The sequence below is a fragment of the Lampetra fluviatilis genome, chromosome 1 (assembly GCF_964198595.1).
Source record: "Lampetra fluviatilis chromosome 1, kcLamFluv1.1, whole genome shotgun sequence".
Lineage (NCBI taxonomy): Eukaryota > Metazoa > Chordata > Hyperoartia > Petromyzontiformes > Petromyzontidae > Lampetra > Lampetra fluviatilis.
Window position 1 is genome coordinate 19,908,477 of NC_136275.1, and position 17,711 is coordinate 19,926,187.

The 17,711-nt window shown below is 49.0% G+C and overlaps 1 protein-coding gene across 3 annotated transcripts in view; it reads right to left on the reverse strand.

The window, feature by feature from the left end:
• The window catches only part of LOC144933777 (RUN domain-containing protein 3B-like), a 92,062-nt gene that overhangs the window by 43,273 nt on the left and 31,078 nt on the right, over positions 1-17,711 (reverse strand). For all 3 annotated transcript variants that reach the window (XM_078858904.1, XM_078858885.1, XM_078858895.1), the window contains exon 4: positions 8,485-8,570. In XM_078858904.1, the coding sequence (XP_078715030.1) occupies positions 8,485-8,570 (86 nt within the window). The remainder of the gene's footprint in view (positions 1-8,484; positions 8,571-17,711) is intronic.

Below are 17,711 nucleotides of genomic sequence, written 5' to 3' on the forward strand. Positions count from 1 at the left end.
ATTTTAATTTTATTATTTTTTTACCTACGTGACTTTACCGAAAAAACCTAAGAGTATGAATCCTTGCAGTCACGAAAGCTTCAAATCTAGAATTAATTCTATGTCACTACAAACGTATAAATGCATCTCACGGTTTAGATGTTTACGGGATTAGAGTCTCACAGTTCCAATCACAGACTGTGCCTTCAATAACCTTCCCGTGTTTTCCATATTTAGCACAAGTTATTAGAGCAGTGTCCCATCCTCGGTTTTGAGATCTTTTCCTCCCTCTTGTTTGAGTCATCGTCAAGAACTCAAATGCTCACTGATGTGGTGATCATCTCCTCTATAGAACCTTTAAGACAGCAATGGACATTCCACATTACTCCGGAGGGGAGAATGTCACCATGAGGACAACCACTGTTGACTTGCCACAAAAGTGGTACTAATTGTATTGACCTCGTAGAGAGATGATGGGCTGAGTCAAACCCCGACCAGGATTTGAATGCACAAATTTCTACATTTGAGCCACTCCGTCTACCGCTGAGTCACTGTGTTCATCAGATTAGTCATTTAAGAAGCTCCCTGACACATTTGTCTGTGCTGCATATCATTCTCGTTGTGTGCCCTGGTGGCAAGAAGGTTGGCGAGATGTTAACTACCTCGCCTGGTATGCAGGAACTCGTGGGTTCTATCTCGACCTTGACCCATATATATTTGGAGTTTGCATGTTCTCTCTCCCCCTGATCATGTGGATTTTTCTCCGGATCCTTTGGTTTTTCCCTCCACATTTAGAAACAAGCATTTAGAGGATTTGGCTGCAATACATTTCCACGTGATAAGCTATCATTTTAGTTTTTCGTCCTTCTCCGCACCTCCGATTAGCACGGTTGGCTACATACGGTGCGAAAGAAGTTCAACACGCATACATTTGTGGCCAGGTCGTTTCTGAAAAAGAGCTATATGATGGCTCAGTGGGCCTTGCTTGGTAAAATAAACATATATATTTTTAGTTTTCAACGTGACCAATGCTGTGCAGTGTAGCCATTATCACATGTGCTTAACAGGAGTGGGTTATTTTATTAGTTAAAAAGATTTAACTACACTTATTTGGACCATCTTATTTGACAGACAACTATTACAGGTTATTGATAGACAGCCAGGCTTGTTTTACCATGTTTAGTTGTTTCTTTTTTCACACTATTGTTATGTAGGCCAGGCTTAGTCACAAACCGTACCTCTCCATAACAAAGGCTCAGCCTCTTAAGCCTCACCTTACCATATTAATAAAAAGTGTGCCATACTTGGCCCTTCCCCCTCTCCAACCATTATATATACGGAGTGGTAGCTCTTGTAATCTCTCATTTACTTGATACAGCTGTCGTGGCTGTGACGGTTCCACCTGAAGACAGAAGCTTGTGTTGCCTCCGAAACGTCGTGATTTTTATTTTATTTTACTTTTATTAATTTTAATGTTTTACCTACGTGACTTTACCGAAAAAACCTAAAAATATGCCTGTACATTAGTCAGGCGTCTAATATAAGGGTGACAATTTGTCACTGAAAATGTAATACGTACATAGCCAAGTTTGAGATAATAGGAACACTTTTGAAAGGGTTATAAAATAGGTACATATCAATATTATCACTTACGTTCGGCCTCAATTATGTTTAGGGCTTATGCTCTCGACAGTATCATAACGAGCGTTGGGGCAGGGGGTGCCTTGGCCTCCCCTGGTGACCAAAGCTGGGGCCCCCTTGACAACCACCATGAGATAAGTTTTCAACAACAGTGTAAAATAACAAACACTTATTTAAAATGCAGTTTAAACGTATTTTTTTTATGAACATGCCTTCATTTACGTTCCACATTTTATTTAAATTTAATTAGAGCAGTCACGTTTGTCTTCCCACAAAATTGCACAGATCAAATATTGGGGCCCTACCTGACCAATTGCCACACATACATCCCCCTGAGCTGACAATGTCGTCTACTTCGTTCTCCTTCTTAGAACGTGTTTCTAATGCGGGTGTCCACACCTATCAACATCTGATCCTGTGTCATTTTGTGCTGAGATATGAGCCATGATGCCTTCCTGCAAGGTGGAAAACAGACGATGAACTGTAATCATTTGAGTTGCCCATTCAGGGCCGGATTACGGTTAAGGGGGCCTGGTGTGGTTATCGTTTTGGCAGGCCCTCTTTTGTTTATATAATTCCTTTCCTTGACTGTTTTACTACCACCCATGCCCAATGCCAAACACTCCACTATTAGCTACCTTGATATACGAATCGTAAGCTGCATTCAACTTGAAAGAAACAAAGCTCTTTTAAATTCGACATGCAACTAGTAAAAAAGACGACCTGGGCTGTTTTCCCTAAAGAGACCCTGGGCCCATTATCGACACCTCCGATTAGCATGGTTGGCTATGTACAGTGCGAAAGAAGTTCAACATACACACTTTTAGGTGAGGCCGTGTGGATCAGAAGGCTCTTAACACCCATTCCGCAGCATCAATAATACCGCTGGGATCTCAGTTTAACATATTGGCAGTCAAGGTGATTCGGCCACGTTCTTAAGTTTAGCGAGCCGATGGCTTCACCTCAATAACCAACAATTTCAAAAGTAAAAAAAAACATGTAATATTATTATTTTTTAAATACATTTTTTACTGAATTATACTCAGTCTAAGCTTCTAAAATAGTGTTTCGGGGACTGACACGTGATAAACGATTCACTTTTGAAGCGTCTCATGAGAGCGACTCGTGAAATGACATCTTCAAAGGTTGTTCTGTCACAGATAAAGTTGATCAAAGCCATAAATGTCATGATATGAATTCCATAACCGGAGCTGGTGATAACACTAAAATATGCACTATGTTTGAAACGTAATTTGCTACACTCTTGAGTAAGTGGAAGTAGTATTGCTCTTTACATTTCATACGACCATTTTCAATTATATATTTTCTCAGATCTGCAAAAGTAGTTGATGCATTGAACTGAGGTGGGCATCAATAATCAGATAATATATTTAGCATATGTTGTGTATTCATGAACAAATTAAGGCGATATCTTTTGCATGGCACATGCCTGACTCGATTTTTAAGCATTAATGTGGTGTTTAGTCTCATAAAAGTAAAATACTAATAACGTGTGGCACTTTGTCAATCCAATGCTGGATGAAGGCCTTCCCATGCTATGTCGGTCATGGGCATTTGTTTGTGCATTCATCAACACCCTGGGCAGTCCGAGTTGCCGAAGGGGGGCCCAGGATGTGTTCGGATATCACTCTCCAGTGATGTCAACCATAAGCGGAATTCAAACTCAGGCGGCCGGGTACATAGCGCAGTGTAAAAACCACGCTCACAATCGCTACCAACTAAACTGTCAGGTTGCTAGGCAAAGAATATATGCAAAGCGTGGGAGATTACGCTCCGTCTTAGTTGCTCTGCTAAACCTGCAGGATGTAAGATTTTGGGTTTTCAATGACGTGACAGCTGCGCTGACCTAATGGGGCATATGTCCCATGTGGTGTTCTGAAAAAATTAATATGGGGTTAGGGCATCTATTGGATGCTGAAATAACAAGCCCTGTTGATTCCTTTTGACCCACGTACCACGCTGAAATCTCATAAATGTCAAAACAAATAATAAATGTAAAAAAGAGACCATCAAAGAGACCTGGAATGGTTCAACAAAAAGCAACCGGAACGATCTTGCTCTCGTGGCAATTGTCGTGAGACATTATTTATGAAATGAAAGCCTCGACTTAATCGCATGACTCTTATCAAGATTGAACTAACATGAGTTGTTTTACTGGAAGGAACCTCCTGGTTACACCAGCCCACAGGGGATTATTGTGTCCGTCCGTCGTGCATCCAAAAATGGGAGGGGTGGGGCTGGGTGGAGAGGGTGGGGCTGGGTGGGGAGGGGCTGGTCACCCCGTGGTGCCCTTATAAAACTCAACGTTTAACCTACTCACGCTGGCTTGTGCCCGCCCTCACAGTCGGCCATATTTGCGGAATACACCACGTCGCCGTTGACCCTGGCCATTGACCGAGCAACCCAACGTTCCTACCAGCTCCCTCCGCAATGCTTAATTATGTATTTATGTATCTATCAATGCGCGTGCAAGTAAAACGGAGTGCACGGAAATAAGACGTATCCTACAGACCGTGCAATGCCCTTGATCACCATGCATAGGACTCAGGGCTGCTTGATGCAAAATGGAACAGCTTGCAGCACAGCGTGAAAGGAGCTGTGACAATGGTGATGACACCAACAACCACTTGTAATTTGCCGTTATTGTTGTTCTGCGCCATGACTGCATGGCACGTGCAGTATTCCCGCGTTATTCACGAACTTGCTATCTGCGATTTTGGCGATCTGCAAATCGCATGTGGAACTCTACACGAGTGCATCGAGAGAGAGAGAGAAAGAAAGTGATGAGATAGTGATGAGAGGGAATGGGATGCGAGAAAGTCATGAGATCAAGCGATGAGGTAAGTTCATTAATAAACTATTCTTTAATACTTTTATATTGCTTTGTATTTGATTTTATTACAAGTCTTTTTTGTACTATGCAATTTTTCATATATGTGATAGATTATTCAATGTAAATTCATTACAAAGATAGGCTTTCGTAGGCTAATATCACTATCCACGACATTTGGGAATTCAGTAGCATTTCCGGAACGTATCCCTCGCGAATGACGAGGGAACTCTGTAGTTTGTGATCAGACCGCTCCTTATCCTAGCCGAGTAGAATGCCCCACTATTTTAACAAAAAAAAACCTGCATATAATTGCCAGGAGTGATATCACAACTCTGTTTAGTGAATATTTGACAGCATTCCTATTCTCTTTGTTTACCCGTGTGTACATAAATGACAAATTTTAATACTCTTTGGTTCTTTAGGTAAAGTCACGTAGATAGAAAATTAATAGATCACGACGTTTCGATCGCAACACAAGCAACCGTCATCAGGTGAGACAAACACAGCAGGAGAACTGCTGACGTTTGTTTGTTATTTTCTACCTACGTGACTTTACCGAAAGAACCAAAGAGTATGGATTCCTGCAGTCACGAAAGCTTCAAATCAAGATTGGCATATTTTAAATACTTTCCGACTACGGTTGACAGCGTTAACACGTGAGTTCTCTTCGTCTGCCTCCCTGTCCATCTGTTGTAACGTGTAATTAAAATAACGCTCATATGAATTATCCAATATACAGTCGGTGAAATGTGAGCATAAAGCTGTGTCGATATTAGAGACTTACCCCAAAGCAATCTGGTTTAAGGGGTTACTCAAAGCTTGGTGATAAAAAAACAGCGCTAAAAGCATTTGCTTTTTCGGTCAAGAAGATGACATCACACGTCAAGGGCGCACCTCGCCTCCCCGTGACGTCATTGTCTGTGAGATGTCGCAACATCACTGATTAGCACGGCTGGCTACGTGCGGTGCGAAAGAAGTTCAACATACGTACATCACACATCATTAAAATGTTGATCTAAAGCTTTCGTGACTGCAGGGATTCATATTCTTGGTTCTTTCGGTAAAGTCACGTAGAAGGGAAATAATAAAATAATAAAAATATAAAACAAAAAAATTCTCAGAATTTTTAAACAATAAAATTCTCAGAATTGTATTGGTTTATATTTTTATTATTTTACTATTAAAATCCTCAAAAATTTTTAACAATAAAATTCTCAGAATTGTATTGTTTTATATTTTTATTATTTTCTTATTTCCCTTCTACGTGACTTTACCGAAAGAACCAAGAATATCACACATCATGTTTTCTGCGATGTCATCCCATTTTCTGACTCGGAAGGTAAAATTTGTTAAATTACAACCGCTAATTACCGCACTTCCAGGATCACACTTACACACGTTGGAAAGCTGTACAGAGGTCGTGCATTCACACGAGACATATTTTTTCCCAGTTTTAAATTGCGCCATGTTTATACGCGTACATTATTCATGTTTAATTCAGGATTTGTCTGAAGTCTGTGGCTTAGTTAGGACACATCACAGGGAACCCCCCCCCCCCCCCACTTAGCGGGGAGGTCATCGACCGAACATCTCCGAGGAGGCAGATTGTAGTGATTCATTACAAGCAGCTGCTCAGTTTCCTTTGCACAGCTACAGCACACGCAGGAGGTCAGGGCGCGCATGTACTGCGGCTTCCTCCTAGAAGCTCTCACCTGCGTGGTAAGTACCACCACTGCAAACAATAATAATGCGTTGAATTGATATAGCATCTGAGCACCAGGGGAAAGTACGTATACATGTTTAAAACAAAAGAAAATAAGCATTTACACCATTGGAACCTCATTTGCCAGTAAAACATATGATAATTGGTTTTTTACCCTTCTATCTGGCAACAAAACTGACACCTTTTTTTACAAGGAGTCATGTTTGCATAGACCACAATACCTGCAGTCATAATGCAAACAAAAAACACAACTCTGATAATGTATGCACTGTCCTTGAAGTTGATTGGTCCACACCCGAGACAGCTTTCCTTAGAGCCTAGTCTCACATGGGTTGGACCAGATGACGCCAGAAGGCGCACAACTCAAAGCTCTCATACTCTGATGGTGCATTGTCTTTTTGTTTGCATTATGACTGCAGGTATTGTGGTCTATGCAAACATGACTCCTTGTAAAAAAAGGTGTCAGTTTTGTTGCCAGATAGAAGGGTAAAAAAACAATTATCAAAAGAAAATAAATTAGCAAAACAAAATGACAAGTTGAGCAGATTGAGCACAACAAGTTGCGCACGGCCGTCTCAACATTGTGAACCGAACTGTCGCATGCTTTCGGATAGTCAACAATTCTTGTGATGACGGCCAGATGTTAACTACCTCGCCTGGTATACAGGAGGTCGTGGGTTCGGTACCGACCCTGACGGCTGTATATTTGGAATTTGCATGTCTCTCTCTCTCCCCGTAGTTGAATGGAATTTTCTCCAGGTCTTCCAGTTTTTCCCTCCACATTTAGAAACAACGTGCGTTTAGAGGATTTGGGCTGCTATAAATTTACACGCGATGAGCCACTTTGTTGAGCTATCATTTGTGGCCAGGTCACTTCTGCAAAAAGAGCTATATACAGTAGCTCAGTGCGCCTTACCTGGTGATGTAAAAAAAGTTTAAATAGTTTAGAGTTTAGAACAAGGTGCAGATTAGAACATCCTCCTGAATTGTTTGAGGTGGACGCTGTGCCGACTCTCTTTGTGATCACCGTACCGACGTACCCATGTGCTGGTGATACGTTCGGATGGCTTCAATGTAAGCATTCCACTGTCACGCACAATTATTTTTGAACGCCGCCTCATAACGCGTTTTTTTTTAAAGCCGAGGATCAAGCGAACACCGTGGAAATGGTTGTGGGGAAAATCCAACTGCTTTTAAATAAATTTAATGTGCACGCCTCGCTGGGCTGGACGTCCCTCCTCACTTTTCTCTTCGCCAGTCGAAGTTTTATCCCCAAAGCCCTCCGCCTCCCCCCATTCCTCATGGAGGTGACCGCACAAGTCTGGAGCACCGGTAAGTTCACGAGGACGTCCAACATTCAATGAACACCCGCATTTCATAAAAAAAGATTTATACTTAAATTCGATGAAACCCTTCATTGGCGAGATGTTAACTACCTTTCCGAGTATGGAAGGAGGTCGAGGGTTGGATCCCAACCCTTACGCTTGCATGTCTCTCTCCCCATGGTTACGTGGATTGTTCTCCAGATCCTCCGGGTTTTCCCTCCACATTTAAAATCATGTGTTTAGAGTATTTAGCTGCTATAAGTTTAAACATGATAAGCCACTCTGTTGAGCTATCATTTTTGCCCAGGTTGCTTCTGAAAAATAGCTATATAGCACAATGGGCCTTACCTGGTAAAATAAAAATAGTTTAGTTTAAATAGTTTTTAGTTTATTTAGGGTGCTGACATAGCTGAGCAGTAGCGTGTTTCCCACTTTGTTTGCAGAGGTTTGAACCCATCAGGCAGCCCTGGTTAATTAGATTCGCTTTCGAGTCTTTGTCCATTGGTGAAATTCCGCACAATGCAAGCTGTTTATTATTATTATTACTATTTATACGATGGGTGTATGAGTCAACATTTATATCAGCTGCTTCACAGCGGAGCTTCAAAAGATGTGGTGACATTAAACGAAAAAGCGATGACCAAGGGTGCTGGCATCACCGTCCAAAATTTGCCATATTTCAAAACGACTCATAAATTACCCAATTGGATAAAGCCCCACAGCAATATCGCTCCCTGTTTTGAAACCACCGCGGGCGATAATAGTCTCTCAAACACTGCACTTTCGGGATAGCCTTGCCTCGCTAGAATAAATTGCCAGAATACCAAATGAACTAATGATTTGATATCCAAACCGACAGGTGTGACCCCACACCAGGAGGTCATACCTCCTATTGTGGGGTCACCGGGAGGAAGGGCTGTATTTAATGAGCGTGTGTGTGTGTGTGGAGAGAGTGGGTGTACCGCGTGGTCTTGACGTCGCGCAGGGCGGAGGAGATGTACTCGCCCAGGCGCTTTTCCATCAGGGTCATCCGGATCCAGGCTCGACCCTGGGTGAAGTGTGGTCAAACAATTCCCGTGACTTACGTGACCTAGGGAGGCTTCGTCCAGCAGTGGTTTGAATAACTAAACTTTTTTTTTACCAGATAAGGTCCACTGAGCTATATAGTTACTTTTCAGAAGCGACCTGGCCACAGGTGATAGCTCAACGAAGTGGCTTATCACGTGGAAATTTATAGCAGCCAAATACTCTAAACGTTTCTAAATGTCTCCAGATCAATCCATAGCCAGCCATATTTCTAAATGTGGAGGGAAAAACTTGAGGACCTGGAGACAATTCGGACATAATTTACCATTTGGGCTCGTCCTTCCTTGTGTAGTAGTATTCAGGAGGCTTGACGACGGGATCGGAGGCACACTTATTTATTGACACCAACTTGTGTACACACAGTACTTAAGGGGTTAACGTCCCCTTTACTCAACTAACAGGGAGACACGACATCTAACCCCGCTAACCTAAGCCCGAGTCCTCCACTACGGAGCTAAGGGAGGCTACCTATCCCAGCCCTGGTCAAGCTGGGATCCCGGCACCCTGAGTCTGGGCTCTCGGGGCCACGCCACCGGCTTGCCCTGGTCGGCCCTGACAAGGACAGCGAGCCAGGGGAGCTCCGGGGCCTATGCTAGCTGGTCTTCGGTCTTCGCTGGTTAAAGCTGATACTCCGACCTCGAGCACTCCGGCTCACCACCTTTAATAGTACTCGGCCCCCGGGAGGGGCCCGTGGGGGATGCAGGTGCGGACGTCGGTGTGAGCACCTCCTCTGTGTACGGCCCTAACCACGCCCCTTGTGTTTGTTCGCCATCCGCGCCCATACACAATTACACCTCTACATCACCCCCCCCCTGTACAGCTCGCAGCCGTCCCCGGCTGCAATAAAATCAGAATAAAGGTGCATCCCTCCCCAAAACCGTGTGTGCCTCACGTAATTTGAACAAGAACAATGACAACCATAACAACAACAACAGGAAACAGGTAGAAGAAGAAAGAGAAAGAAAAAAAATAACCTGGCGCACCCTCCCGAATAAATACCCCATTCCGCAAACCCAACATATATACACGCTCACCGGACGCCTCCCCACCTCGTCCGCAAAGGCCCCCCAACGGCCGACCTCACAATAGTCTGCGCGTTTTTGGCGCGCGTTCTCTCGGCGGGCCCGTCACAAGGGCCCGTCCCGGCATGCTCAGTGGCGGTTGGTGACGGTCCGGGTGCGAGAGAGTCTGGTTTCGCTGCCGAGTGACCCCCGACCCCCCCGGGGGGGGTTGGCGGTCGTGGACCCGTCACTCCAGTTGCACCTGGAGATGGAACAGTTGATGTCAGGTTAGGCGAGAGCAGCGACGTCGGGGAGTCGGCGGACCCCTCACACGTTTGGCCATGCGTGTGTGTGTGCGAACCACGGGGCGGCGCAATGAACGGTTTCAACCTTGAGGGGTGCACGTACCACCGATGCCTCCCCCATTTGACGCGTACACATTGCGGCCGCAAGACCTGTACGACCTCCACGGGCCCCCGCCACGGCCGTACCAACTTTGACGAGGTCGCCAGCGGCACCTGGGGACAGTGCAACCATGCCCTGTCCCCTGGTTTCCATTTGAACACATGTACCCGCCCCAGCCGAAGCCTCTCGTTCGCCTTCTGGCGGAGTTCAGAATTTTGCACGGCCGCTTCCCGCGCCTCAGATAATTTGCCGATGTTAAATTTAACGTGTTCGGACAATGTAGACTTCGCCTGAGGCGCCGAGAGCTTCAGCTGGGTCGTCACAGGAGGGTTAGCCTCGCGGCCATACATTAAAAAGAAAGGGGAAAATCCGGTGGCCGCATGGGGAGCCATCCTGTAGGCTTGCAACACACCGGCAATGCGAAGGTCCCAATCTGTCTGGGATTCCGATACCTGCAGGGACAGCATGGACGTGATGGTCCGATGCAGCCGTTCCACCATCCCGTCAGTTTGTGGGTGATACGGGGAGGTCCGAATTTTCTCCGTACCCAAGAGGTCGCACACCTCGCGGAGGAGTTTCCCCGAAAAATTCTTACCCTGGTCAGTCAGCAGCCGTTCCGGAGCACCTTTGTCGAGGACATAGCCCTGGACAAAGGCCTCCGCGATGGCTGCTGCCGACTGGTTGGCCAGGGGCCAGGCCATAGGCCATCTCGTGAAGTATTCGACCCCTGTCAGCAAATACCTATTACCCCTGGGTGTAGCGGGAAATGGCCCGAGAATATCTAGAGCAACGAGCTCGTTAACCCGGGAAACCTTTATGGACTGCAGCGGAGGGTTGGACCCCCTTGCTGGTGGCTTCCGCTGCGCGCATTGCGTGCACGACCCCAGGAGATCCCCCACATCCTTTGCCATGCCCGGCCAGAAGAAATCGAGCTGGAGCGTGGCAAAGGTCTTGTGAACCCCCAAGTACAGGAGCCGCTCATGAGCAGCCCATACTACCTTACCCCTTAATGCTGCAGGCACCACGAGCCGTTGGCGGCGGGATTTCCCATCCCAGTGCATTAAAAGACCCTGGAACAACCCCCACGAGTCAACGTTCGCCACCCCCTGACCAACCCCCCCGGCGCGACGGCGCAGAGCGAGGAGGGAGGTGTCCTCCATTTGGAGGCGTCCCCACTCCGCGACCGACAACCCCAGCAACGAATCCCTCCCTTCTTGCTCGATAGGACCCGAAGCCGAAGGCGCATCGGCGGCGGCCACGAGGACCGAATCGGTGGTGACGTTCGGTGGCCTACAACGCCCCGACCCCAAGAGGCAAGCGCACTCCGAAGTGGGTGGCAACCGCGACAGGGCGTCAGCGTTCGTGTGGTGGACGCCCTTACGATATGTGGTGACAAAATCGTAGTCCTGGAGAATCTCCAACCATCGAGACAACTGGCCCGATGGTTGTTGAACCCGCAGGGCGTACTGTAGTGCTGCATGATCTGTACGGACGGTCAAACGCCGACCGTACAGATACGGGCGGTACTGCTGAATGAAATAAACAATTGCCAATAATTCCAGACGGGTAACGCAGTACCGTTGTTCCGCTGGAGACAGTACCCGACTACCATAAGCCACCACATGCTCTACGCCCCCAATGAGCTGGGACAGCACGCCCCCAATGCCCGTGTTACTTGCGTCTGTATCGAGCAAGAAGGGTTGTGAGAAATCGGGGTAATTCAACGGCGGAGCCCCCACCAGGGCATTCCGGAGGGCGCGAAAAGCAGCCTCCTCCTCCGGCCCCCAATGAAACCTGACTCCCTTGGACGTCAGGGCATGCAATGGTTTCGCGATCGTAGCGAAGTCAGCCACAAACCGTCGGTAGTACGACGCGAACCCAATGAAACTCCTGACCTCTCCCACCGAGGTGGGAGTCGGCCAGGAGCTGACGCATTCCGTTTTGGCGGGATAAGTGGATATCCCCGAGCGCCCAACAATGTGACCCAAATACCGCACCGATTCGCGGAGCAAATGGCACTTCTGCGGTTTAAATTTTAAATTGGCAGCCCGCATTTTGAGAAAAACAGCACGCAACCTCTGGAGGTGTTCCTCGAAGGATTTTCTAAAGAAGATGACATCGTCCAAGTAAATTAAACACGAATCCCATTGCAAGCCTGCCAAGACCAGTTCCATTAACCGCTGAAAAGTTGCCGGAGCAGAATGTAAGCCCACCGGCAAGCGGTTAAATTGGAAGAGACCTTGCGGTGTACGAAAAGCAGTCTTAGGTTTTGAATCGTCATCCAGAGGAAGCTGCCAGAATCCAGAAAGTAAATCGAGGGTGGAAAAGAATCGCGCCCCCGCCAAGGCATCGAGCGACTCATCCATTCGAGGAAGCGGGTACGCATCTGCCACAGAAATTTTGTTTAATCGCCGAAAGTCGACACAAAACCGCAGTGAGCCGTCGTGTTTTTTCACCAAAACGATCGGCGCGCCCCACGGGCTGTTGGAAGGGGAAATTATATCGGCGGCTAGCATGTCATCAACGGCCGATTTGACATGATCCTTTTCGGCGGGACTCAGCCGAAAGGGATTTTGGCGGATTGGCGCGCTGTCACCCGTGTCAATATGGTGTCGCAGCAATTTAGTACAACCAATATCAAATTTGTGTTGACTATAAACGTCGGCAAATTATTTCAGGAGAACTCGCAGCTGCGCACGCTGCGAGTCGGACAGGTCCACAGATCCCGCGCAAAGTGCATCCAGCCATCCGTCATCACAGTCCGAATGCAGTCGCGACGGAGGATCGGCGGTTACCTGACCCATGAGTGGTTCCTCATAGGGTGCCGGCGTTGCGTGTGCAAGCACGGTCCCTTGAGGAACCACGGCCGTTCGCGATCCTACATTAAGGACTGCAATGAAGGAGTCCCCATCCCCTTTCACCATCGTCTGAGCCGCTAGCAAATCGGGGCCATTGACCCCGGCCCGAGATGGTCCCAACAAGACCCCCCGATCCGCAACCCCCTCAGCAAACGGCCGACGCAACCTAAGAGGGACGAGCATCTGAGCCCCCGGGGGTACGCGCACAGTTTTTGCCACAAGCGCCTGCACGGTTGCAAACGCCCGACGCCCCGTGGCGGGGGAAGACAAAAACGATACGCGCCGACCCGACGGGAGCTCGATGCACCCCTGGTCAATCAAGATACGAATGGGCATTTTGGCCAAGAAATCTGTCCCCAACAGGCACGGAACCGCCAGTGAGGAGGAAACCAAAACAGGGCCGAATAATTTAATGTCTCCAATGCAAATTTTGGCGCGGATTTGGCCAATTATGCCTAGCGAGCCCCCGTTAGCAGCATAGCATGACACGTCAACGGGGAGCAAGGGACGACTTTGAACGGGAAGAATGTTATAGCTCAAATCAGATATAATGGTCGCCGACGCTCCTGTGTCAATTAAAATCCGCACCTCTACCCCATCAATATGACCGACCACAACCGACGATCCCGCCGACGCTGCAACGACACGATGGGCGAGCTCCGACCACTGACCCGGTTGGAGTGCTCGCCGCATTTCAGAACAATCGGGCGCAACGGCCGTCGATTTGCGAGCCCTGTTCGGTTGAGCGCGTGAGTGTGTGTCGTATGTGTGCATGGGCCAAACGTGTGAGGTGCCACGACTCGCCGTATTTCTCTGCTGGAGCTTGGGTGGAGACGGCGCGGCATCCTGACGAGGTGTCGCCCCGCGCTGGCGGGGAGCCCGGCACCCTGAAGCAACGTGGCCTTGAAGGCCACAGTTGTAGCAGCGTGTGAGCGCCCGAGATGGCCTGGGCTGCTCCTGGCGGCTCGGCCCATCCCGAGCCTGTGGTGCCGCCGGTCTCCATTCCCCCCGCCGCTCCACCCCGCAGACCTCCTCCGATGGGAGGGTGGTGGCCGCCATGGCATGGCCGGCCACCCCCTTGGCGGCCTTGCGACGCAGGGACCGCAAGCCCCTGTGGATGTGGCGCGCGACCAGCAAGGACGACATCTCTGCATCGTCTTGAGCCAAGACGGCGACGTCCAGCTCATCCGCGAGTAGCAGCAGCTTTTCAGCCACCATAGCGTCCACTCCCTCCTCGTCCATCCGCGGGAAAGCTGCCTTCGCCAAGGCCAGGAGAGCCGTCCGGAAGGCCAGGGGCGATTCGTTGGCGCCCCGATGCCGATCGTGGAACAGCTGCCTGCAGTCCGAAGGCGGGCCATAGACAGCTGACAGCAGCTGCAGCGCCAAGTGCAGCGTGGCGTGCTTTTCCTTAGGCGCTGAGGTGAGAGTAGCCAGGGCGTCGTTGTCCAGCATCGCCGGCAGCGCGCGTAGTGCTTCGGCGTCCGTCCAGTTCGCCATCTCTTGATGAGCGATGAACCGCCTTTTGAAGCCGCCCCAGTCTCTGTCCGCGCCCACGAATTCCTTGAGAGGCGGCAGTCGCTGCTGTAACGCGACGTCCGTGGCTGCGGATCGCGCTCCGTCGTTCCCAGCAGCCGTTACAGTGTGGGCGGGCTGCGAGCATGGCATCGCCGGTCGCTCTGTTGTTGACGCGCTGGCCGGTGTTGATGATGTCACGGCTCGTGCTTGGCCCTCAGCAGTCACCTGACGCGGGCCGGCCCCGCCCTCTGCTCGCACTGTAGTGATGGTGGGAAATGTAACCGCGAGCCGCGTCGGGGTGGCGGGAAATGTCGCCGCGCGTCGGCTGCTGTCGTCGTCCCGCGCAGCCCCTCCAGCCCCCAGCCGCGTGATCTCTTCCAACGCGGCGGCCGCAGCGTAGAGCAGCTCCGCCAGGCGGGAGTGAGCCAGCCGAAGTCCCTCGGCCGACGCATCCCCCCCTTCCTGTCGTAGCAGCGCGGGTGTACTCGGCCCCGGCTGCTCCGATCCGACCTCGGCCATCTCTGGAGGCGATTCGGCCGCGGTGTCCTCCATCTCCGACTCCCTGGTACGTGTCGTCCCTCGTGTGTCCATCGTTGAACGTTTTACTTCTGACACCAGATGTAGTAGTATTCAGGAGGCTTGACGACGGGATCGGAGGCTCACTTATTTATTGACACCAACTTGTGTACACACAGTACTTAAGGGGTTAACGTCCCCTTTACTCAACTAACAGGGAGACATGACATCTAACCCCGCTAACCTAAGCCCGAGTCCTCCACTACGGAGCTAAGGGAGGCTACCTATCCCAGCCCTGGTCAAGCTGGGATCCCGGCACCCTGAGTCTGGGCTCTCGGGGCCACACCACCGGCTTGCCCTGGTCGGCCCTGACAAGGAAAGCGAGCCAGGGGAGCTCCGGGGCCTATGCTAGCTGGTCTTCGGTCTTCGCTGGTTAAAGCTGATACTCCGACCTCGAGCACTCCGGCTCACCACCTTTAATAGTACTCGGCCCCCGGGAGGGGCCCGTGGGGGATGCAGGTGCGGACGTCGGTGTGAGCACCTCCTCTGTGTACGGCCCTAACCACGCCCCTTGTGTTTGTTCGCCATCCGCGCCCATACACAATTACACCTCTACACTTGTGTTGAAAGATGGGACAGTAAACTTCCAGGTCGATTTGTGTAGGAGAGTAGTAGTTTTGTCATGAAGGAGTTTATCTATTGTCCGCCTGAGTTTCATTCGAGTAAGAGGTCATTAGTTTCTTATGTGCCCCTCCTATTCAAGCTGCAGTATAGAGGTGTTTCTACTCCTTGCTTTATAAAGCACCTAGTGTAATAAATTTGCCTCTGATGACTGCCTTTAAGGCGTCCCATAAAGTACCTGTGTCAGCTCTATTTTGGTTGAGGAGTTCCGATCCCAGTAGTCTCTAATGTCGTCTGAAATCTGCATCACTGTCTTTTTGTCTTGCGTTGCATTGAGGGACCATGTTCTGGGAACAACGGAGGGTAATGTGAGAATGGTTAAATAGTTAAAATTTTAAGATTTTGGGCTCTGTTATTTGCAGGAGCAGTTTTCTGGTTATCAGAAATAAGTAAATTCTGGATAGCGATTTGTGGGCTCGGGATATGTGCATGTAGTTCTTTTCAAGGGTGTGTGTTGTACGCCAAGAGTCTATGAGAGAGAGAGTCGTGACATCATAGCTAAGGAGGGCTTCTCTTTTGCTGTCCTTTTTCTCTTGAGGTGGAGAAGGAGTTTTGTCTATTCGGTGGTTGCAAGTCAGGTTCCAGTCCCCCTCTATTATGACATCATCATGAGAGTTTGAATGTAGGTGCTTTGTGACCATTTTTATGGTGGATGTGTAGTGACTGGGAATGCCACTGTGTGGTGCCGGGCTTGTGAGGCCACGGCGGGATGTCTACTGTTGTGTGTACACTCCGGACACGGGGTGTAGTACCAGCCCTAGTGGTGGCTTGGGTGAGTGCTGGTTAAGCACGATGGCCACGCACAGTATGCAGTGCGGGCTCCCGTTGAGAGAGCGAGAGAGTGTCAGCCAGCTAGGGTTACGTTGGGGGCATGATACTCTGGCTGACCTGGGGACATGTTACTGGATGATACTGGAGGGGGGCCACCTGTGGAGAGGGCCAATAGGTGGTCACGTGGTCCGGGAAGAACTCTCGAGAGACTTTGGGCAAGGGGGCGAGAGAAATCGAGAAAGTGGACGGGGCGAGAGGCGGAGCCAGCCCCAGCCCGGCCCGACATAAGGGGGGCCTTGTGAGGGGCTCGGGGTTCTTACTGTTGGAGAGGCAGGAGATCCACGTCAAGCTTGAAGAAGCCTCCAGCCACGCGGACCGAGATCCAACTTGTGGTCCGGACCAGGAAAGTGGAAACGTGTCTAGTTCCGCCGTAGCGTGCTTAGTTGGGTGGTCACCACCCGAGAGTGTGTTGTGTCAATAGCCTGGAGTATGTTGTGCATATAGTTTAATAAAACGTGTTGCTCCCAACACAACGTCTGCGACTCAGTTGGACTCACTACAGATGTGTTCGCTGGAGGTGGGTAATAGACGTTGCAGAATGTCTAAAGGGTATCTTATATTTTGCCATTGCTCTATTATGTATCTAACTGCCGGGTCTGCTATTTGTTCGGAGGGCATGAATGGCATTTTTTTGTGGATCAATATTACAACACCTCTACTTTGAGATATTGTAGTTTAACTGAGTAAGTTAAAGTTAAGTTGCTTTCTTTTAGAAAAGCAATTTCAGTCTTTAGTTTGTTTAAGTGTCCAGTGTTCTCTCTCTTGATTGGATGATTGAATCCATATTTAAGGAAGTAAATTATAAATAGGCTGGGGCAGGGATAGGAAGGTTCTCACCCCCGGGCATTATGGAGGTTGAAAGGGGGTAGTCGGAGGGCAATAGGCTAGGGAAGGAGATGGGGAAGGGAGGGTGTGCCAAACACTGGCGCTGCCAACCAAAACTATTCTTGCTTCCAGCATAGCATGTTGGAACTCCTAATTCTCACCCCTAATAGTTGGGGGTGCTCTTGAGCTATTTATTAGATCTGAATGCTATTCTTATTTCCTTAGTGGGGCGGTGTTCCCTTCTCCAACTTTCCAGTTTTAATTTCTGCTTGATTATGGTCTACTGTCTAGGACCTACTAATTACAAAAAACCCTATATTATGGATAACTACAAAGTATTCAACTGACACAATCTGCAAAGCAACTTTAATAATTAAATGGCACCAGTTGTTACATTTGTGACTTTGAGAAAGGTAAGGATGTCCATTACTAACTGCTGAGTAGGCAGAGGAGCAGAACCTGTGTTTTATT